The 24,644-nt window shown below is 40.3% G+C and overlaps 1 protein-coding gene and 1 long non-coding RNA gene across 2 annotated transcripts; one reads left to right on the top strand and one right to left on the bottom strand.

Moving 5' to 3' along the window:
- The first annotated feature begins 3,296 nt into the window (after positions 1-3,296).
- Positions 3,297-6,648, top strand: LOC116917980. The gene has a single exon (XM_032923605.2). The coding sequence runs from the start codon at positions 3,439-3,441 to the stop codon at positions 5,845-5,847; it is 2,409 nt and encodes an 802-aa protein (XP_032779496.2). The 5' UTR covers positions 3,297-3,438; the 3' UTR covers positions 5,848-6,648.
- A 16,045-nt stretch (positions 6,649-22,693) lies between these two features.
- On the bottom strand, positions 22,694-24,414 carry LOC123470030. Its single transcript, XR_006643452.1, has 2 exons — positions 23,807-24,414; positions 22,694-23,729 (listed from the first exon to the last, which is right to left on the bottom strand). It is a non-coding gene; the product is annotated as an uncharacterized LOC123470030 (long non-coding RNA).
- Positions 24,415-24,644: the final 230 nt, after the last annotated feature.

Genomic DNA, 24,644 nt, shown 5'->3' with positions numbered 1-24,644 from the left:
AGAAAAAACAATAAACATTTCAGAAAAAGCAAAAAAAAAAGAATAAAATAAAAATAAAACAAAGAAAAGGCAAATAACAAATGCAATGGTCAGTTTTGACATTTTTGCAGCCATTGTCATGATGGAAGTGCGTCGTTATTTTACGATGGCCGCACACTGACGAGCCGGAAAACACGACACTCGTCTCTTACATCTACGACCAAAGCTTAAATTGTAATTCGCACGGCAATAGTTCATCATCCCATTCCTTTTATTTATTTCTTTTTTTTTTTCATTTTTCTTTGTTACGTCCGTATACTATTTTCTGTTGGACTCGCAGCCATATTTTGGGCGCGTTCTTCAAATAGTTTGCCTAGCGCGTTCAAGGCCCCTGCACTCGCCGAAAGGTTTTGGCGCATAATTCGTTGCGCCCGCGAACGAAGACGAGGATTTTCCAGCATAAATAATGACGCTCCTTTCCTTACAATTCGCATCCATCTCTGGCCCCGGAATGTATATACAAGCACAGTCTACTATTACACATCTATTTTCTTATAATCGCATATACGCTATACGGACTGCGAAGCGCGTGCTGGTATACACAACGCCGACATACAAGAAAAAGAAAAATGGAAGGGTACGTACGAAAAAACGAAACAAAAAAAGTGAGACGCGTGTGCCGACAACGGTCCAAAGGCTTGTGATTATTAACTTGCCCGCAGTTACACACACACACACAACGGTTACAACATATCAAGTACTTGTGTTTCTGTAATGATGGCCACTACATACACGTATAAGCTTCTACACATCAGTGCTGGTATATCATATCGGCCTCCGAAAATCACATTTTTTTATTGTGCCATAGAGCGCCAGGTAACCTTGTACCTGATATTTTTGCTGGCCACAGAAAATAAATGTATTTTTTTTTTCATTCAGTTTAATTCGGTTGGTTTCCCCGCGAACGATAGGTGTGTCCGCACATCGTGAATGGTGGGAATAAACCTTGACAAGGTGAAAGAGAGAGAAAAACAAGACAAAACAATTGCCGCATTAACGACTGCGGCAACACTGTTAAGTGTACTTGTAAATAGTCAAAACCAAATGACAAACAACGTTCAAGTGTTGTGACAGATTTCATGGAATTCGCAACCGCTGCTCCTTCGCTTACACCAAAAACAAAAGCTGTAAAAATATGAACGAGCAAAAAATAGACAAGAACTGGATTGCATATACTTCGTGTGATTGCTGAACCAGTTTTTTTTGTTTTTTGTTTTTTGCAGCCGTCACGTAACACATCAAATATGAAATAAAAGAAAAAATTGGCCCTCGTGAATCTTTCGGCAAAAGAAGACAATGAAGCAACAAGTAGGAAATGGTACCAGAATGGCAAGTGAGTAATATCATCTAGCTCCCAATCGCGGTCACGTTTTTTTTTTTCTTATCCCGACAGCCGTTCTACATACACGAACTGCCCCCCATTTGCATGGCTCTCTTTTTTTTTCGGCAGCCGCGGGAAAGAAGAGGCAAACAAATTAAAATTGCCACGTTTTTATAAGTTGTCTTAAAGTGATGTCTGCCTTTATTTGTTATTGTTTATCTCATAGCCCGAAAACGTCGCCTTACTTCTCGCCCATTACAATGAGATTACGTATTCTTCTATTTTTTTAATGTCTCGTCATTTATTTATTTATTTTTTAATGGTGGACCAAACATGTCCTCATCACAGGTGTTAAACAATGGCAGGTATCGCGAAAACAAAACCCCAAAAATTCATCGTTTTACCTTATTAGTATTTCAAACGAGGGGCCTCCGATATTCATTAATCGGGAGGCGCTGGGAAAAAGAACAAGGGCACATTCGCAGGTAGCCGTCCTTTATATCATGACGATCAATTTTGTTTTGTTTTTTTGTTTTCGCAACACGACGCACTTAAGTCTTCTCTTTAAAAAAAATAAAAGTCCTAACAGCCGCACATGGCGCAGGTCATTTGCCTCAAAACGCAAGTTCAAGAAAACGGAACATTTTGCGTTAGTTCTAATTTAAAATTCTTTATTTTTTTTTTAAATAATTATTTTCTTTAAAAACACATTGACAATCTGGCAAATGACTCGATCCTAACCATCTGACTGTTGTTTTATACATTATACTCAGAGGGATCTTCTCGATGGGCTATTTCTTATTTTTGACCAGGAGGGCGAAGAGCATTGAAGTATTGCGTGAGTCTTGGAGCGAAACGTCCTCCGGTAAGGTCCAGTCCCATTGCCGGATTGCGGCTTTTTTAGACTGACCCTTTTTTTTTTTCTTTTTTTTCTCAGCCGTGGTTTCTTTAAAAAAAATAATAATAACAATTACCATCGATTCGGGAAATAAAACATCAGCGCATTGCAAGGTCGGCTGTTGGGATTCATCGGATTTCGATCTTTTGCCAACGACAAACGACAGTCTCTTTCTTTTTTTTTTCTAACTTATAAATACGTAAACGTTAACTAGCATCTAATGCTGACGACTTTTATGTTCTCTTGTGGGCGCAAAGGTTGAAAAAAAAAAAAAAAAGGAATGGCGGGAGAGAAAGAGAAGGGAGGGCCCCGCAAGGGGCGGATGACCGTGATGGAGGTGCTCGGGCTTCAATGCCGCCTCGAGCTAAATCTACCTGTCTGTACGCATTTTTTTTTTCTCTCCCCTCCTTCCTTCCCCCCTCTTTTTTTTTTCCAGTGTGTATGAGAAAGAGCACACACACACACACACGCACAGACAGAAAAAAAAAAAAGAACACAGAACTACCTGGCGGAGAGAAGAGAACTCGAATGTTTATTGCGCTACACAACTGCAGTATATAGCTGGCCTCGGTCGCGGTTAGTCCGTTAGTTGGCTGCCGGCCGTCCTCCACGAAAGTTGTGTCTCTCCAATCCACCATATTTTTTTTTTTTTTTTTTTTTTCATCTTTACTCCTCTCACCTGTCCATTTTTTTTTTTTAAACGCGTGTTCGAGAGTCGACGGACTCTTTAAAAAAAAAAAAACAGTTTTCAGTGTCAGCGATACAAACAAGTGGCCGGAAAATATTCAACAAGTTCCGTGTTTTCGTTGAAAAATCCCAAAAATGTTGTGACTTTTTTGTTGTTTTGTTTTCTTTCTTTCCGGAAAGGAAAACTGAAAGAATTTTGCAACGATTTTAAAAGACAATTTTTTTTTTTTTTGTGCAATGAAGATTGAAATCCTTGTGTTTGGTGTGTGATCGATTACTCCGACAGGGCACGCAAAAAAAAAAAAAAGCCGCATGGTGACGAGTCGTTGAACTCGTGAGATCGTGCGGCCGCAGCCCCCCAAAAAAAAAAAAAAAAGAAGAAAAACGGTGGAGGTGATTGTCGACAAAAAGGAAACACAAGAATTAAGTTTTTCTTTTTTCAAGAAAAAAAAAACATTTAATTCTCATCGAGTGGAAAAAAGAAGAAAAAAAGATGGCCGGATCAGACGGAGCCATCCTGCTGACGACAGCCAGGTGGACTGGTAGTAGCGGGAGTGGCTCCTCAGGCCAGTCGGAGGACTCGCCCCACGTTTACCTTCACGATGTTGTCAAATCGGGCGAGATGCCGCAACTGGTTCGCATTGTCAAGGGCTCTTACCTGGGCCTGGGTGCTCCCTCTTTACCCAATCCGTCCCTGTCGTCGACGGCCCTAGTGGCCTCGGCTGGTGCCAGTCTCCGACTGGCCGTCCAGTGTCTCAAATTCAAAGACAATCACAAGACGGTCAACGTCGGACCTAAACTGGCCATACCCGAAACGTTCGACGGCTATTTTGAAATTCTGAACGAGGACGGACGGGCCGTTCGGGGCATCGAGTCGGTAGCCGAATTGACTCGCAAATTCCCCGACTCGTGCCTCGTCCGTCAGAATATCAAAGTCTTTTACCAGCAATCGACGGACAGCAATGGCAAATCGGCCGATCAGCAGCACGTCTGCCACAACATCACCGAGCGCTCGCGGACGCTGAACGCCGGCGAGCTGCTCGTGTTGGTGGGCGAAGTGAGCAGCGGAGGCCTGTCGCCGTCCGGCGCTGGCCAACGGTTCTTACGTTGCCTCGACTCTAGAGGCGATCACGTTTACCTACCGCTGGACATGCGGGCCAAGTTCAGTGTCGTGGCCAAAGAGGACAATCAGCAGGGCATCAGTGGCGTGCATCGCATCCGGGCGCTGCTCAACAAGCGGCTACCGTTGACCGTGAGAATGGTGTCGGGCAGCCCGCCTGCCGGACTCAAAATCGGCCAGCAATTCTGCTACGAGATGAGACTGTTGGCCAGCTTTCGAGAGGAGATGATCGTGGCCATGCCGCTGGGTGTCAACCAGGGCAAAACGTTGGCCGACGGGCCGGGAGTAGTCATCATCCCGCCGACCGTTTCGCTCAAACTGCAATTGCCCGTTAACCGACAGAGCCTGAAGGCTACCAAGGAATTCGCACGCATGACGGAACGTTGCCTTCACCAATACGGCCTGCTGTCCGATCGCATTCAAGTGTACGACGCCCATTTCAGCAAGAATTTGCGCTTCGATGGCCAGCATTGGCGAGTGCCCGTCCCGCTGCTCTTAGCTCCGCTCAGACGCAGCACGTCCGATCTGATCCAATCGATCACCGGCCACGGCGGCAACAGGAAACACTCGCCGGAGAGTTCGATGAACGTCTTACAGTCCCTGACGACGGAAGAGCTGGTCGAAGCGGACGAGGACGGCGGACAGGACGAGCTGCCGGCCGAGTACGACGAGATCGATCAGATCTACGACTACATCCGAGGATTTGCTCCGCTGCCCAAGAACTTGAAGACGTCGTCGACGTACGACATCTTCAACGAATCCAGTCGTCTGGTCAGCAACCGCAAGTCGGAGCAACGTCGCAATCTCTACAATAAAGTGGTCAGCGGCAATCAAAACACGTCGGAGTACAGTCACCAGCAGAAGATGCCAGTCAACGCCAGTCACAAATGCAAACCGGCCCCGCCTCCGCTGGAGACGATTCCAACTCACCGCAACCGCATCAACAGCCACAGTAAAGAGGTCGTCAGCAGTCCGGTGGCCGTTCCGGGCTCCGTTCCGCTGGCCGTGGACAAGGAGGAGCAAGTGCACAACAATCATTCGGCAGTGACGAGCATCACGGTGAACCAAGGCGCTTCGTCGCCCGAACCCGTTGCCAAACCGCGCATGTACAGACAGCGCAGCGCCCTGACCGGAGGCGCCGCTCCATCGGCTGCCGTCCAGCGGCTTTACAGCAAAAATCCGGCCGTAGTGATACACCGTTCGCCCGGCATGCTCAGCCCGGCTGAGAGTAAGCAATCGCTGACTCCGTCGCCTCTTTTCAACATCCGTTACAAGTCGATGACGAACCTTTTATTGGCCAACTCGGCGGCCGATTCGGATACGTTAGGATCGAGCCAAAGTGGCGGAAGATGTTCGGGTGGGTCGGCCGGATCGGCGGCCGTCAGATCGCCTCATCACTCCAACCAACAGCGACTTCACCATCATGCGCAGAAGCAACACTACACGAGGCAAGTGTCGGCTCCTCCAGTGTCGCAACACCGACTCTTCCAGCTCCATCGGCCGCGGTCGTTGACTGATTTGCTGTGGGGCCGCAACAGCGAAAATCAGCGCAACAATCGGTCGGCTAACACCAAATCGCCTTTGAAAATTCAATTGCATCCGACTGTGGTGGCCGATGTCATCCCGTCGAGTTCCAGTCGAACGTCTGGACCGAAAAGGGAGGTCATCGGACGTCGACGACATTCAGGATCTAACCACCACCTGCTCAATACAGCCGCCGGAAACGGATCCAGTAGCAGCCACACAACCACTAAGAAACACACCATCTTCTACCACTTGTAATAACAACAACAACAACAACAACAACAACACATATGCCTTCTTCTTTTCTTGCCTGACCTTGTACTTTTTTGTTTGGTTTTTTTGTTTCTACTGTTCCGTGTGTGTCTCTCTCTCTGTGTGTGTAAGGCGCTGTTTAATTTCATTTGGTTTGCTTCATCATCTTCCACCATTTTTTGTTGTTTTTTTTTTATGTTCCGGGGTTGTTATTTCTTGTTTTTCTTCTATTCCCACCTGTTTTGTTTTATTCGGTGTTCCAGCTTGAATTTTTCCTTTTGGAATTCCTCCCCCTCCCCAACACACAAAATTTACCAGCGCTATAAAAAAAAAAAAATCACTTGTCCTTAACGAAATGCCACACATATGCAAATTGTCAATCCTTTCTAAAGAGGAAAGGTTATTCTTGATATTTTAATTTTTTTTTTTTTTTTTCGAATTTGTTTTTTTAATGCATCCACGTCAGAGTCAAATGTCAACTTGTAGATTACGAGAAAGTGAAATCTAAAAATAAAGAAATTAAGAAGAAAAACAGAAAGGGAAAATGAAAGTGGAATCGCAACAAGAGAAAAGTAAATTTGTACTTAATTTAATTAACTATAACGCGAGCGTCTATCGTTGTGTTTTTACTTTTCTTCGACGCGTGTTTATTTTGCCAGAGAATTTTGTTTGTTTTGTTTTTTGTTTTTTTTCTCCAATGTTTGTATCTTTCCGCCGTTTGTTTCCTTGTCTCCTTGGGTGTCTTTGTAATAACTTCGCATTTGCAACAACCACAAAAATAAAAAATAAATTTGAATTCGATTTCGACTATATGCAAATAGCCCATTTCAACATGCACAGAAAAAAAAAACTGATCAAGTGCCTTAAAACAAAATTTCTAAACAAAACAGGGTACTCCGTCTTCATAGGAGATTGGCTCTCGTTTTTCCTTTTACTTATCTTATCTTATACGTTTGGGTGCGGTGGGAAGGAAAAATATCAAGAAAAAGATAAATTTAGATAGGAAAAGATTAGAAACATGTTTGAAAAATCAGAGAGGGGGAAACTACAATTTTCTTTTAGTGGGGTGAAGAAAAGAAATTCCCTTTTGACACTTGGTACATCCATCGTCCTCCTTATTTTATTTTGTTCCACCGCTTCCATCAAGTCTTCCGCCATAGGACTACAGGTGACACACATTTAACCAGCAAAGAAACTGTCACGGCTTACGGCCGCTAAAGAAGAATAAGTAACACAAAGAACAAAATGTGAATAGTCCTGTATCAAATAGCCACAGCTGTTGGAGAACTGTTTTCTTTAACCTATACGTATACACACCCATAACAGCTTATGTATGCCAGTCTCGTCTTACCAACACACAAAACATCTAGATATATATATATCGTTTCTCTTTGATTCTGTTTTACAAGTGTACACACCTTACATCTAAATACTTGATTGTTATTAAGTTCCACGATGTTTCGTTTGATTTCCTATATACACAACAACCCTATATACTGAGCGTGTATACGTGTCCCTGGAACTTAAGCGCGTTTCAAACTCGACATTCAAAGCAGGTTCAATTCTTTTTCAACTACAATGTAAATGAAGGATGAGTTGAGGGAGCCGAGTAGGTCACCTCATTCCATTCCTTGTAAAGCGTGCGTTTCCCGGGCGTGCAAGACACGATGCCAGGCTAGAGGAACGCTGGCAAAAGATGGATATGCAAACAAGAGGATGAAAATGGAGAGAAAGAAAAAGGAATGTAGTTTAAGACTCTCGCAATTTTCGGGGGTAGACTCGTTTGAACACGAAGAAGAGGTGACGGCTGTAACACAAAACCAGCCTGGAAATCATTTGTTTAAGAATCAATGCAAAACAACTTGAATGTTTTTGGACGCGGACGTATTTTGCGTGCGTATATGGAAATGATAAAGAACCTCCTTCAATTTTTTTTTTTTCCTGGAAACAATTAAAGGTACATGCTCGGGGCAGTCCAGGAGAAATCGAGGGTGTAACCATGTTTTTCTCGAGAAGCCCCCAAAAGGGGTTGATTGCCTCCACCGTTGTTGGTTTATTGCACAGGCCGCTTGTTCCAGTTCTACATATACGGGGGAAACGATGGGGGTGAAGACTCATTAAAAAAAAAAATTCTCTTTTGTTTTGAACATTTTCCAATGACTCGCCAGCAGCTCGTATGCCCAGAAGACATTCGAGTGGCGCATCATCTTCTCCATGTTTTCTGTTCATCTTGTGTACAAAGACAATTTTCTTTTCGGTTCTCATAATGTTCTTTTTCATGGCTGTCTAATACATCCCCAGCTTCTGCTAGCTTTAAACAAAACAAAAAGAAACACCTGACGTGTAGCTACCCTTTTTATTTAGCATTAGTCGCATCTTAAATAGTTATGCACATAATACAACGTCCTTCAACCGCAAGACAAACCCGGATGGCGAGATCATCCTAAAGAAAAACAAAATGGCAGTAAACATCATCTTTTTTTTAACTATGTGTATTGTCTTTTGTTTAGTGTTGCAACTGCGGCAACATATTGAAGATGTACACGAGAATGGCCCTAAAAAAAACAATAAGTCAATGCCAGAAATGCGCGAGTGAATGCATGAATTGTAATGAGACACTCATCTACGCTGATGACGTCAGCCACACACATTTCTCTCTCTCTTTTCTTCAATTCTCTCTGCTCAAAGTGAAGAATCTTATTATATCTTAGCAGGTGGAAGGTTTGAAGTCTTTCAAAAAAAAAATCATATTTTTTTTTTGGATGGCGAAATTCACAAATGACGTGCAGATGACCGAAAATGTGGCGGGCCTTGGCGCAATCAGTTTGCCCCTAGGTCGAACGAGAGGCGGTCGCTGCCTTGTCACGCACGGGAATGAGGGTGTGCACAGCTGGTATTGTACGCGTTTCAATTGCAAGTACATTTTTATTCTCCAAAAAAAGGAGAAAGAAAGAGAGACAACCGAGAATCCTCTAGATTTTTGAGCGTGAGTTGGCCCTGCGTTCCTCTGAAATGGTGTGGGCGTCGCAAAAGCAGTGAGCTACACACAAGGTCGTTTGCTTAATTTTTGATGAGAGCCCAGGTAAATCCCACCGTCGGCTCCGACCGTGGGAGTATTAAAGCGGCTTCTTCTAATACATTCAACAGCGGGTCGTATGTATATGTAAGAAACTCAAGTTATAATACGGTAAATAGACAAAGGGGAAAAGGAAGCGACTGATGAAGGGAAGAAAGCTCACGTAAAAGGGAAAAGGCGAATGCCAGTAAGTGGCATAAAAGGATTTAAAAAAATAGAAAGAAAAAACGAACAGCAAAATGCTGGATTTCCTTGTTTGTTCTTTTACCTGTACACATTTTTTGATCCAACTCGATTGTATAATAGGGGCCGTGAAAGAGCCTAGTTATTATCGAATGATGATATAAAGAAAAAAAAGAAATCTTCCATCAGTGGAAGAAGGCCAGCATTTTTCAACGGGAGAAACAACAAAATCTTCCTCCTGTTGTATGCGCTAGCCGGTCACGAGGCTAATGAAAACAGCCACATCGCCTTGTATGGTGAAGTTTCCCAATAATGGTTTTTAATGAACGACCGAAAGAAGTTGGCTCTTCCATAAAAATGTATACAAAAGGGGCGTGAAAGAGACGAAAAGGGCGTCGTCCTTTTCTGTCCCTTCAACGCAGATCGACTCCAAAACGAGAATTGACAATACCAGAAAAGAAAAAAAAAAAGAATTGGAGACACATGTGTTACACAGCGTGTGTACATACATCAGCTGACCGATGGCCTCGCAACGTGTGATGGAAAAAAACAAGAACCGGCGGGTTTCTTCTTCCTATAGACATCCTAAAACTGGGATAGGTGCGTGACTCGGCGTCTTTTGGCGAATTTCCAGGGACCGGAGAAATAAAAAAGAACACACATCAGCATCGAAGTGAATGAAGGAATGATTCGAGTAGAATGTAAACGTGTCTGCACAGCTGTGTAGATGAGAAGAAAAAATTCCTGAAATATGACTAACGTAATATTATTGAAACCTCGAATGGTTGGACGCCATTTTGTTTGTTTTCTTTTGAGATTGGCAAACAAAAAAAAAAGGTTCTCTTGTTCCTATTCAACCCGAGGTATTTCGAGTAACACCAAAAGACCACACGCGGAAACAGGTTTCTCCTGCATTGACTGGCAAAGCCACACACAAAATATTCAAATTGATATGAAAATGTTGGCTTCCCCCTCTGCATTTCGATATGGACTCGATTCACTGGTGAAGAATGAGGATAAACAGCAATCGGCCATTTACAGCCTATCCTCATCTTCTCGTTATAATAACAGACTAGATAGAATTCATTCGTGAAATTGTCTGGTCCGGTAGTCGTTATAGCCATCACGATAATTCCTTTTGATCGTCATGTCGTCGTGCGAGTTCACCTAGAATTGAATTGAAAAAAATTCAGCAACATCGAACTGTGTCCAAAATCGTGTTATTGTTTGTCTTGCTCGTGTCTCCGGGTCTGTGATGATGACGTCAACAAATCTCGGTCACAGACGTTTTCTCATGAGAAAGGAAATAGAGGAGCTCCTTTTTTAGGAGGCGGCCCCTTTTCTTCCTATGGTAGAAAAAAAAAAAACAGGGCGAAGAAGACGCGCATTATAAGGTAACGGTACACGCACAAGACCTTTAGCTATAGCCAAAAATTGAGCGATGTGAAATACAAGAAAAAGTTCTCAAAAAGGCTGCGATATAAGAACGAAAACAATAAAGTTCTTCCGTTTTCATAGCAAACATCAGAATTCCCCCAGCTGGAACAATATAGACATACGGAATCGATTCATACACTTGCAACGGTGTGTACAAAGACGCTCTCTTATAATATATGTGTGTGTGTGCATACGTAACACGTACACAATGCATTACAGTTTCAACGATGACAAGGGAACAAGAAAACGTTTTTATGGAGATATCAATCTATTGTTGTCTTTCACGATAATTGCTTGTCGCTTTTATTCTTGGAGAATTCTGTTTTTATCGGTTCCCAGGCAATGTGTGTATAGGCACATGTAAAACGTGCGATGGGTTTACCTGCAAAGAGGTTGTGACTGCTCTTTAAAAAATCGAATGGTTCTTCTTTCGTCTTGTACTTTTCTCTTTTGTTTTTATAGTGTTGTTGTACACAGTTGAGGCACATGATTTCCGTTGCAACAGAGGCACAATTTATGTACGCGCAAAAAGCCAACAACAACGGGCCAAAAGAAATGAACAAGAAAAAATATAAAGGGCACCGTTAAAAAAAACCAAACTACCCTCGCAGACATGTTTAATTAGCCATTGCGTGATGATGTCAATGCCGAGCACATTTTTTTTTTCTTCCTGCTGTACGTATGTGTGTGTCTATACGAGAATCATCAGCTAGTTGTGCGTGTAAATTTATTTTATTTCATTTTTTTTTTCTGTCAAGAGACACACACGAAATATACAGCCGGTAATAAGCAACGCATTTTTCCTATCACGTTCTTCTTCTTCTTCTTCCGGGTATTTTTTTTTTTGCTCTTTGCACGACATACAAAGTGTTCCTCGTGAAAGGACAAGAGAGAAAGAAAAAAAATCGTGCACAGATTTTTCGTAACGTGTTCAGTCAGATATTGAATCGTTTCCATGCGCGATGTTTGCGTGGCGACATCCATCAATTGTTGGTATCCCTAAACAAAACGTTTCGTATTCAATGTGAGTGAAGTAGACAGAAACCCCTTGTGTGCATCGAGGATGATTTCCAAGTAAAATAAACGTGTCAGATTTCAGTTAGTTTTTTTTTTTCGAATTTTTCGCTCGAAAAAAAGAGATACTCTGCAGATACGATCTGTGTGACACGCATTCCTTGTTTCGGTTCGTGGGTGCTGCTTTTCTGTACAAAAAAATAGAATAAACAATACCAAAGGGGTTTTCTTCCCTTTTTCTTTTCTTCTTCCTAAGTTCCTACGATGCCACAGAGGTCGAAAGTGGAACACACGAGGGTCTTCAACCTCAATTCCTCCTTTTTTAAGTTCGTGTTTACCTGCTCTACGCATATAGGCTGCGATGAGAGAGCACCGGCGTTCCTAATATCAGTTGAAAACATATTAAAAAGGATTTTTAAAAAAACCCTTTCGGTCGCTCGTCTCTGTTTTTACGACCCTCACAGAATTATGAATTTTTTTTTTGAATTGAAAGAGAAAAAAAAAGACGCAAATTCACCTTCGACCGTAATGCATACGTAATCTCAACCCTTTTCATGAGCGTCGATTATCATTTGTTTTTTTTTCGTTGTTGGGGCCCCGATCGTGCAGTGAAAAGCGACACACACAAAATAGAAAATCAAAAAAGAAAAATGAAAATGTTTTCAGGCATAGAAAGCGAAATATTAAGTTTTCACGAAGAGTCACGGACCAGCCTACATATAAACGAGGATCATCAAATAAAAAAAAAAAAAAAAATTTAGACCAACCACAATAATCGTTCCTGTCGACCGCATTTCCTATTGTGTCTGCCGATTTTTTAAACTTCTAAAAAGAGAAAAAAAGGTCTCACCAACCGAATAATGAATAGGACTCGGTGGGCAAGAGTATGGGTGTCTCCATTCGGTTTCTTCTCTTCGAATATTCTTAAGGTTTTGTGCCTTTTTTTGTTGTTGTTGTTGTTGTTAGGTAGACGACCGACATAGTCTTCCGCTGGTTTGCTTCGTATCCGGCTGTCGAAAGAGATCTCTGTTCAACGTTGGACGATGAACAGAGAAAGGCGACGAAATCAACGGGTTGAATAGTTTTCCTAGGAGGAGTGTAATTGACCTTCTGTTGCTTTATAACTCATCGGCGCGTCAAGTTCCCGTTTTCCTTTTTTTTTTCAGCCGCGTGATGATGACAATCCCGGCGAAAGGAGCTGTAATAATGCAATACGCCCCTTTATTCTTCTTCTCTATATTTCTCACTCTTGACTGAGCGCTCCTTCCACCAGCTCAGTTTGCTGCGATGAACTCAAGCGGAAACATCGCCTCCAGCTTCAATCAACCTTCATCCTTTTTTTTTTTTTTAGTTTTATTCTTTCTACTCCCCGTTTAAATCTCGTTTTATTCCCCAAATATAGCTAATTGCTGAACGCTATTTTTTTTTCATGTATGAATTCATAAACTTGCGGAAGAGCCACACATGAGATTGTAAAACCTGTTCGTGCCTTCAAGTCTCTTGTGTATGTATACAACATCTGACGGGAATAACTGGACCAGAACCGTTCGTGAAACGGATGGAAAAAAAAAACAATTCGTGAAACTTCACGGAGTTCACCGTCTTCACGTACTGCATCTCCATATACAGTCCCCCAAACTCGAAAAAACTAACTGTGTCGGATGGTGGAGAAATGAGATTGAAGTCAAGTTTTATCTTTGCCCGGTGTTATTCTCTCCCCCCCCTCCCGATCTATTCCCAAAGTGCCAATTCACGGCTGACCGGCTAAAAGTCCTGTTAGGGATCCATAACAGTAGCGTTAGTTTTTTTTCATGTAATTTTTCTTGTTAGTTCTTGTCTTCTTCTATTCACAAGAAAAAAAAAAGAAATAATTTATCTCCTTGTCGCTGTATGAAACTGGCAAATATTTCGTATTCTTTTTGGGGGTTCCTATACTCTGTTTTTCTTTCAACAGCTACACGATGATGTTTATTATGTTTCTCGACATTTCATTATCCTTTTTCTTAGGCTAAATGGAGAGGAAACATTCTAAAATAGATAATAAGTGTCCATTGATTGTTGGTCACCCGCTACGGATCCCGTTGGGCGGCCCATTGTTCCGCGTATCGGGACACACGGGACAGACAAGGAGCTAAATCGGTTGTCATCGATCAACAAAGTTTTTTTTTTTTATATATATAAATATATACCAAAGTGATCGCCATCTTTTATATATTTGTCTCTTTGTGCCTAACGTTTGACTGCACGCTTCATTTCCTATCTTTGTGTTGCTTTACAGTAATGCTATCAATGAATGATATCAATAAAAACGAGAACGAAACGGAGATTTTAAAAATAGCGGGGTGTCCTGGAATATCCACCGTGTTCAATTCTGATAGTTGCCATTTTAAAAAAATGTTCTTGGAAAAAAATAAAGGGAAAATTTTTAATAATTGAATCGTTGGACAATGGGAAAGAGAAGACCTGAATAGAACCGCTGGACACTGGAATGGCTGGTTCTTTTCGCTATTGTCTAATTCACCATTTTTGGGGCTAGTCATTTCAATTAATAGTGCCGTTTCATCCCGTAGCAGGATTCACGACATTCGCCTCTGACTTTTAAAAAACAAAACAAGAGGATCGGACCAACATCCCCAAAAAGTTTGGGGTAAATGGCCGGACAGTTAAAATGGACTGGTGCATATAAGACACACAGGAAAACTTCAAAAACAAAATAAAATAAAAGGGAACAAATTGAAAATGGAACGGTCCAAACGAAGACGATGACATTAAAAAAAACAAGAAAATCATCTAACGGTAATAACAATCCGCTGCGTGTAATGGACAATCAAAAAAGGACGTGAAATAATTTTTTTGTTTTTTTTTAATGTTTTGAATAAAGACACCGTTGTATGAGGGACTGAGTATATACCTGTCCATACCTCCTATATCGTAAATTTATTGATTTATTACCTTTAAAATAAAACAACAAAAATGTTCGTGCCATGGCGAATCGATTTGAGCGCTCAGCTGTTCGGTAAAACAAAACTAAAAAAAAGCCCTGCACGTATAAAACGTTTTCTTTTCTTACTTTAATAAGTCTCTTAACACACACACGCAGCCTCTTTTCAATTAGACTGGCCTCTTGCAGATTGCTTCACCTTTTTTCACGACCTTTTCTTTTTTCTTTATGACGGATAGCAGTTTTTCAAACGGCATCGCCGTAACGCTCTCCAGAAAGAAACCGTGCAATCTTAATTGCTGTAATTGTGCATAAAAAGAATGGAGGTAACATATCCTCCAAGACTCTATAACACACACATGCACACGTAGAGATGGATGTTCTGATAGTGTTCGTACATTATACGATAGCATACAAGAAATTCTATAGTGAGTTAAATAATTATAACAAAAAGGGTAGACGTTTCGAAGGTGTCGTGATTCCTTGTTCTCCTACTGGGAACGCGTGCAAGTCGACGAGTTCCTTTTACATGCGCACACAAACAGTATATGTATGTGTATACATACAATGGGCTTCAATTAGACGCGTGATGGATGGCCTAAAAAAAAAAACTCACGCCGTTCATGTAGCCAGAGATCTACTTGCTGCTGGCATCAGATGCTGGCCCCGACCGCCACCTGTTTGTCCTCTTGTATATACACGCAGCGTCTTATCTCGAATATTATTTTAAAAAATAAATATATGTCTGTTTTTCTTCCGTCATCTTTTTTCATGAATATTCACAGCCTACAGGCTAAATGATAATAACCATGTTTGAATCTTATATCATTTTTTCTAAGTTTCTGGCTTTTTTTTTTTTTTCTTTTAAAACCAGGAGAAAACGAACGGGTTTTCTCTTTGGCGTGCGGTTTTGTTTCTTTTGATCGCCCAAAGTGCGCAACAGCATCATCACCCACCCGTCAAAAAAAAAAAGAAGAAATATCCTCTATGTTAACCCGCATTTCACGAAGAGAGTTAAAGAAAAAGTGCAGTTAGATATAATATATACAGCCAACGGTTCCATTGACTTCTTCGAAATCAATTTCCAACAAGATTTCAGTTACGTGTCGTGTTATTTCACTTGTTATCGACATGCTGACGCAGCACTGTATACCACGATCAATAAAATTCGTTGCAATGATACGCTTTAATTGAACTGCAGATCGTTTGAAACGAAGAAGAGAACGGGCTTCTGAAAAAACAAAAAAAATCAGTTGTTCCAGAGTCGTTATCGGTTATACTTCAATCTGTTCTGAATTGTAAGAAGAAGAAGAAAAAAACGTGTAATCAAAGAATCGAAAAAAAAAAATAAAAAAAACGAGTAGTCTATACAGAAAGATTTCTATATTATAATCATAGTTCCCATGCTGGATATGGTTCTGTATTTTTTAAAGAACCGATCAAGAGGAATGCATATAAAGAGGTCATGGAAGAGGTCGGATGATTGCGGCTGGCGACCTCCTCCAGACTCGAATATGTACACCACGCTGTGTCTCTTGTGTGAATCAAACCGATGAATTTTTACTCGTTTTCATCCATTCGGAAAAAAAGGCGAAAGCAAATGGCGTCATTATATCCCCCCCCCTTTTTTTTTTTTAAAGATTCCAGCGAGAGATCGATATCATTGGATGGCTCTCAATTTCATCTTTTGCGTGAGTAGACACAATGACGACCTTTTAAGGAAAAAATCTGCAGAATCCGCACTGGTCGTTGTGGGCGTTTATTTCGCCCTTGACGCAAAATCTTCAATTTCCGTTTCACGAGAAAGTCAAACCGACACACACACACACACGCAAAAAAACAAAAAAAAGACAATGCGAGTCGAGGTAAAATTTAACATACGCTTCTCTTCCTCTAATAAGATTCTCGATTACCATCGGATACAATGCTGCATTTCACGGTCTTCAAAATTCAATGGCCGACCGCTGAGCGCTCGGTCAGATTCATCGCGGGACTAACTCAATATCGTCAACGTACCGCCGGAAATTTTATACGACACGTGAGCAGACTTTAAATCCTTAAAAAACGTATATTTTAATTAGTTTTCGATTTTTTTCCTCTCCTCTTTATGTCTTTCACACACCAGCAGAGTGTGTACAGGGTCGAATATATATTTACATGGCCTCTGCAGTCATTTGTTTTCTCGCTAGTGGCTACATAAAAATAAAAAGAGGCAAGACGTAAAAACATCCCTCGAAAAAAATAGAAAAGAAGGGGACGACTGACGAAAGAGATTCTTTTCGGATAAGGAAAATCCCCCTACACCGGGACCCTCGAGGGTGGCGTTGTTAATATTAAGGAAACACGCTGGGCAATATTTCCTCGGTTACACTGGAATGCCAATCTTTTTACCTTTCTTTTGTCAGTTATTTTTTTTTTTACGAAAGTGTCTGGGCCCGTTTGTCTCATCAAACTGCGCCTACACTTTACGAGAAATGAAACGGATTTTTTTTTTTTTTTTTTCAAATATTTAAATGCGTTACTTCCCCGGGCAAGGAAAGACATTGTCCATCATTTCACACGGCCCATTTTCACGTTTTGTTGATTTTTGGAGGGGAAAACAAAAATAATGTTTCCAAGAAAAAATCGATACGAACAGCCAAAGTGGACGAGTTGTTCTTTTTATCTCGCGGACTGCAGCAGGAAGAGGCTTCCTTATTTGATTTTGTCCGAAGAAAAAGAGGAGGGATGATATAATAAGTGGACAAGGCTCCTCTTTTTCAGGGTTACAAAATTCCGGTTCGGCGGATTCGTTTCGCTCGCGACGAGCCCTACAACATTTCAGCACGCTCCTCTCGGTAATATCATTAAAAACTTAAATACAAAAGAATATAAGCCACGTTTCTTGGAAATGGCAGGCGCCTTCCTTTTTCCTTTTTTTCTGATAAATGATAACAAGAGATGGGAAAGAGAAATGATCATTTCATTCAATCATTTATGTTTAGGGTTTTTTTTTTTGCAGCTCAATAGTGAAATGGGGAGCGGTATTTATGGAAGAGATCTTATATAATCCCACGTCTGTTCGAGAGCTGGAGCGATTGCACACACGAAAAGAAACCATTCAGCCATCGGACGATTTTCTATGGGGAATTCTTATTTTATGGTTCTAAAAGGTCCATCAGTTATGCAGTTGGATGCGCTTATCTTCGACGGACGAAGGAAAGAAAAATATAGAGGCATGGATTAACATAACACAGTTGAAATTTTGGGGTTCCACCTTCTAAGAAATAAATAAATAATCTAAAAAAAAAAATTCTCGAAATGTATAGTGAGCTCGCGACGGGCCGTCTCGTGCTGTGTAATACTTTTAAACTGGGATGTTTCGCTGTTGCGTATTCTCCCCCCCTACATGTTTTTTTTTTTCTTTGTTACCTTTTCTAGTTTTTTGCTTGCTTGCTTTTAAACTATTTTCTGCAACTAAAGAACATTTTATTTTGCTTTATTCTGGAATTAATAATTTGTTGATCGGCTGTTGTTTTCAAGTTGAAAAGAAAAAGGAAAATCACTTTTGATCCATTGTATAACGTGTAATAACGTGACTTTTTCGATAGCGAGTGCTAGCTATTAAAATCCATAAAAGTTGGAATGAGGAATAAAAAGAAAAATTTTATTTTTTTGTTTCTATTTTGTCCCTTTTGTTTTTTGTTTTTTGTTTCTTCCTTTTTATTTCGAATTTTCATCGTAGCTATAACATTTTTCTTCCACACTGATCTCTCTCTCTCTCTCTTCTACCTTTTCGTTTCTTTATTTTTTCTTTCCCGTCTTTTCTTTTCTCCCCGTTGTACGCGCACGCCCGTTCACGAGGCAAAGACCTTTCGGCGGTCGGGGTCACGGCCATAGCGGGGCCCCACAGATTCTCCTTTTCTTCCTTCCTTTTCGTTTGATTCTCCCCCCACCATTTTCCAGGTGTAATTTACCCAGGGTAAAGGACTGTGTGGCAAGCCGAAAAGAAGAAGAGAAATACAACATTTACCGTATATCCATCAAAGCTTTCTTTTGAAAGGGAAAAAGAACTAGCGACGACTCGTGTGCGTCTAACAGCCGTCTAACACACACCCCCCCGATGGACAAGTTAAAGTTTACCTAAGGTTAGAACTGTGTTGAAGGTCTCTTCACCCCTATGGACTTTCACTGGTGTTCGTTTGTGCTTTGCCGGCCATTTATCCTCATCATTCAACCTGGCCGTGTAACAATAAGAAGATTCAAAGGCCATCGAAAGGCAGGTCAGCATCCTATATGTACACACGAATAGAATGAAATAGGGTAATGGAAAATGGAAGAACAACACACACACAAAAGTTGATGATTCATTACGTCGAAAAATAAAAGGGCGTTGGCTCTGATTTTTAAGAATTTTAGGAAATCATTAAGTCAGAAATGGGATCATTTTTTGTGTGTGTGTTGGTTCCTATTTAAAAAATTCAACGAAAGTGTGACAGATGATATGACTTTATAGATAAATAGCTTAATCTTTCTAATTATTTGTCTTGCATCCAATTTACTTGTTCGTCTCAAATCGATGCTGTAAACGACTTTTGGTTGGCTGAGTTTCTTCCCTGTTGGCGGTGGCTGACACGACTGGCACGCCATCAAAAATGCGTTGCGTCTGTGCGAAATATCTCGTCCGGGCGACAAAATGATGGCTGTATAAAAACACAGGCGACTTCCTTGATTCCATCGTGTCGTTAAAAAACAAACAAAAAAACAGGTGAACCCGTAAAAAAAACAGAAGATGAATAAAAACAACAGACAATGAAGCGCATAGACAGACGACATCAAAATAGTCTGGATATTAAGAAAAAACAAAACAAAAAAAAAAACACACGAAATGTTGAATTATAAAAAGACCAATCTTCTTTTGCACTAACATCAGGTAATCGGAGAGAGAGACACAAGAACGTTTCATATATTGGAAAGACTATATGGAAGAAAACTTGATTGTCTGCCATTATTGACATCGTCCACAGTTCACTAAGTGCCGATAAAAACGAAATTATTTCCAGTAAAACATAATAAAGGAAAGAGATGATTTTTCTTATTCTGCGAGAAAAAGAACAACAACTGTTGTTTTCAACCGTACGGAAATGTGAAAACCAGGGGGTGGAATAAAAATAATTTCTCGGTGATGGGCGGCGCTTTTCGTCACATCATTTTCGTTGTTGTTTTCGTTCAAGAGAACAAAAAACCGTTGCTCGGCAAAATCACGATGTTACAACCCGCAGCTAATAGAGTCAACCTAATACAAAAGCATTTCATAAATGGATTTTTTCTATTGCATTGATCGTCATTTTGAGGATAGTCAATGACATAACTTGAAACGTGTCAACAGCGTGAACGACAAATACACTTTGAATTGAAATAACTCAAAAACTACAAGTGCCACTTCAAAATGAAGTCAATTTTTGTGATCCTCGTTCAATTTCACGTGGGAATCGATTGTTTTCAGCCATAGTTGGAATTTGGCCAAAAATCGCAAAAGTGGGAAGGCTATACCCTTTGCTGTTTTTCAAATTTTGTGGATTTGGGACACGTCTCAGAATTCCATGAAACTAAGCTATTCTGATCAAAATTGAACGAGAAATCTGAAAATCTGATTAGATTTAGCGTAGTTGAATTAATTATTGAGTTATGAGTAGAATGATGCGAGTAGAATAATGTGTCACCCTACAATAGATTAGGGCAACCACCTTGAATTAAAATAACTCAAAAACTACAAGCGCCACTTCAAAACAACGCCGATTTTTGTGATCCTCGTTTAATTTTACGTATGAATCGATTGTTTTCAGCCATAGTTGGAATTTGGCCAAAAATCGCAAAATTGGGAAGGCTATACCCTTTGCTGTTTTTCAAATTTTGTGGATTTGGGACACGTCTCAGAATTCCATGAAACTAAGTTATTCTGATCGAAATTAAACGGGAATTCTGAAAATCTGATTAGATTTGGCGTAGTCGAATTGGTTATTGAGTTATGAGTAGAATAATGCGTCATGCTACAACAAATTAGCGCAACCAATTGAACCACTGAATTCAAATAACTTAAAAACCTTAAATTCCACGATAAAACAAATTCAATATTCATGATCCTCATTTTATTTCCAACGTTTATAGCTATATTTTAAATTATGAATGGCTTATTTTTTAAGCCCGACACTTTTCGTGAAACATTTTGACTTTGAAAATCAATTAAACCTAAACTTCTATAACCAAAATTAAATACTGGTTACGAATAAAATATCAGTTTTCCCGGTTTTTATGTAATTTTTGAAATAAACGCAAATCCAATTTGTTTTAGCGCAACCACTTAAAATTCAAATAACTAAAAATAAAAAAAAACACTACAAGTCTCACGTAAAAATGAAGTGAATATTCGTGATCCTCGTTCAATTTAAAATCTAAATCATGTATTGTTCAAGACTCTTGGAACTGGAAACCTTTAAAAAAAGGGGGGGGGGAGCCATCGCGTACCTGAAAATACAGCTGACGTGATACAGGTGTGATCCGCTGACACGAGCAGATGGCGTCTAGCCGCACATTTCTAAAGAACTTAAAATATGCATAAATACATTTAAGAAAAAAAAAGAAATGAAAGAATGTGCAACAATAGCACGGTGTTGGGCAATCTGAATATTTAAAAATCTACTACTGCCACATTAAAGATGTACACGGAAATAAAATAAATAAGAGGCTGAAAATGTGTTTTTGCGTCACTGACGATGACTCGGCCACTCTACATCAGTGTTGCTATTCACTACACCAAAAAAAAAAACTTTGTTGGGTTACTTATTATATATAGCACAGAAAACGTCTAAGCCTTCACGATTTTCTGTGAGAGAGAAGACACTGCAAACAAAAGCGAACGCTTCTTCGCGATCAAAGGAAATAAAAAAAGCCTTCGATTGTTGTGATTCAATTCAGGAAATGATACGTTGCGCTCGACTGCCTTGGGCTTTGAATTTTTATTATTATTATTTTATTTTATTTTTTCAATGATTGAGTTCAACTATTTCGGCTTCTTCCCCCTTTTTTTCAAATTTCTTCTACACACGACTGAGGTAGCAAGTCGCTCCCGCTCGTCGTCGCTTAATCTACGATGGAAAGAAGAGCGCAGGAGATATAATAACACACAGGGCATTATGTTTATAGTCATGAATATTTATAGCACGGCCTGTACGTATATGTAGGTTTCCATGGCTCTCGGCCTTCCAAACGTTACAGCATTTAAGTTATCCCCTTTTTAAAACAAATCTAAGGGTGGAAGAGTGGCCGTATAGAAGAAGAAGAAAAAGCCTATTACCGTACCTGTTGGAAAGCCTTATCACATGGGAGAAAAACAATGTTTTCCTCGACCACCAAATTTGGTGCTTCAAGGTGAAAGATTTTATAATTCCTCCCTCTTCATTTTGTTCTCCTTTTTTTTCTTTTTAAATCGTTTTTTGTTTTTTTTCTATTTCGTCTTTCCCTCTTTTTTTCTTTTCGTTGTCATTATCTTATCCGTCATCTCTCATAATGCAGAGCTTTTTCAACATTCTTCTATGAATGTTAAGTTTTTTTTCGGTTCAACGGCGGCGGCCGTGTGTGCACGTCTGGCCAGCAAAATCAAATGTCACGACCGACGGGCGACAAGGGTGGCGCGCGTCCGCGTTAAATTTCTACGCTCGTTTTCTTAGTGTTTGTTCTTCTTCTATTTTTTTTTTTTTTAATCTAATCAGGTTTTGAAAAAAATAAAAATTGAAAAAAAAAATTTCAAGGTTTTTGTTCCATAATTTTTTTTTTTTTTTGAGCTTGGGCTAGTTGACTGCCAATCAACCCAGTCCTGTCTACCAATTCCTCACCAACGATATTTGTGATTATGGGAAAAATGAAAATACTCAACTACGGCCGTGTGCATTATATCCAAACTGGTTTCAGCAACCCGCTAGCGATGGGTTTAATAATGTTGAAAAAAAACAGGGGGGGGGCATTAAATTACAAAAAGTTTTTTGGGTAGTCCTAGATTTCGTGACAGCTGTTACGGATAGAAGAAAACGGGCTATGTTAATTGGTTGCCCAACCCGATTGCACAGAAATTGAAGCGTTTTTGGCGTGGTACAAAGTGATAAAGACTCGAATTGAATGGGGTGTCGATCTTGTGTGAACGATAATTGGGAAAGTCGGACAACAGGTCAGAATCGATCGGCATTTGCTTATATTCAAATTTTTCCTTTCTATTCGGTAGAGCTAGATCGACTACGTATGCAAACGGGAGGAAAACAAGAGATGATAACAGCAACGATAAATAACACAACACAGGATTCGGCTACCCTACCTAATATAACAACTGTGGACTGTAACCAATTACACGACAACAATCTATGGGCAAGTTGAAGAGGAAAAACAACGGACCGTGAACATTTGAATAAAAATTGAAGATGAAAGAATGTGTACATGTGAGACAGCGCCATGAGGTCAGTAAGGAAATTCAATTTAGTTGAAACGATATTAAATGTCATTTCCGGGACAATGAGCGGCGCGCAAGTGTTTCCACACAAATTCTCCCCTTTTATTTTCCTCGAAACAAAAACAAATTGTGGTTAACTATTTTTTCTTTTAGTCGACGGGCGTCACGCAGTTTTTCTTTAAAACTAAAACGCCACTCATCGACTTTAAGGTACCGCGTCGCTATTGTTAGTGCGTTCTTTATTGTCTTTGATTGTTGCCGAGGTGCGTCCGCGTGAATCCAGAGGTCTCCCGCACTGGGAAGCCTGGGTAGTCATCTTATATAAATAAGTCGAGATGAGCCTCACCCCCGTTAAGTTGGTGGTGCGTCCTTGACATTTTTCAGTGGACATGACGGAAATCCCGAAATGTTGCATCCATGTCTGCGTGTGAAATCGGCAGGAAAAGAAAGTGGATTTTTCTTGAATGTCTCCGCAGAAAAACGAGAAACTTTGTTCGGGGATATTTGTTAAGCAATAACAAGCGAAACGATAAAGAGAAAGAAGGAAAAAAATGAAATAAGAATGTAAAAAAAAAATAAATAAAATTGGGATACCGAGACTTTCCGTTATCCGGCCGGCTGATTGCGCCGCAATTTGCAGCATCTAACGAACTATAAATCATTAAAACGCACACACGGAAACTCTTTTTCACGTGGAGAGAAGCCGGCACTGTTGCATAACTGGTATAAGCCACTGCGGAACGAACGGAAATTAATCCCACCTTCACACCAAAAAAAAAAAAAAATTAATGAATTATTACTTTTAAAAAAATGCTTTTTTTGTTTTTGTTTTTTTTACCTCAATCAAATGTTAGTGCGGTTGTGTAATCAAGTCACTGACACACTTCATCAGCATACGCAGCGACAGATGGTATAAGGTTCATGATCCCTACTTTTTCCACGTTTTTTTTTCCTGTGTCTAAGGGTTCGAAAGATCATTGGCTTTACCTTTTTCTTGGACCCATCGGGGTCGCCCGGAATAAAAGGATGGAAAAAAAAAAGCCATTTTTGTGTGTGTGTTGTTGTTGTTGTCCATGTATATAATACATAGTATATATACCCTTTTTTAGAGATAGGACCGGAATTCAGGACAACACAGTTAAATGGACACACGTACAAGAAAGGAAAAGAAAAGGGTTGTCTGTTGCATGTAATATCGTAAACAAGACCAGCTGACAGCCTCAAATGGCTATTGTGGACAGACGGTCAGGAACAGGCAGCAGATTTGTGTGCAGGCAAGCGGCTGATTCAAATTCTCGTTTTGGAATTTTTCCCTTCTTGAAAAAGGAAAAAAAAAAGAAGTGGTCAATTCGGGTCAAGTCTCCATGCCTTTTAACCAATTTTCGTCCCTTTAAACATAAAAAAAAAAAAAAATAGGAAGAAACCAAAAACAGTTTCTTTCCTCCTTCTTAGGATTACCGTTGTTTTCATGGCCGGAAGGCAACAACTGCAACAACAAGAAACAAAAATGAAAAGATGAGAAAATTGAAACAAAATTTCTCACAAGGTATATATGTACGGCATTTTACCTTGAGATGAAGCGGCGTAATGTTCGTCATCGACCGACTTCTGCAACGTCCAGCTGGAGGACAATTGCAATCAGGCGCGTCTGACGCAATGCACACGCTCGTTCGCTC

This window comes from Daphnia magna, linkage group LG2, assembly GCF_020631705.1.
Source record: "Daphnia magna isolate NIES linkage group LG2, ASM2063170v1.1, whole genome shotgun sequence".
NCBI lineage: Eukaryota > Metazoa > Arthropoda > Branchiopoda > Diplostraca > Daphniidae > Daphnia > Daphnia magna.
Note: the sequence above shows the minus strand (reverse complement) of the source record. Positions and strands in the feature narration are given on the sequence as shown.

Excerpts from the sequence above, each read along its gene's own strand:
- LOC116917980 (XM_032923605.2), top strand. The coding sequence starts at position 3,439 with ATGGCCGGATCAGACGGAGCCATCCTGCTGACGACAGCCAGGTGGACT.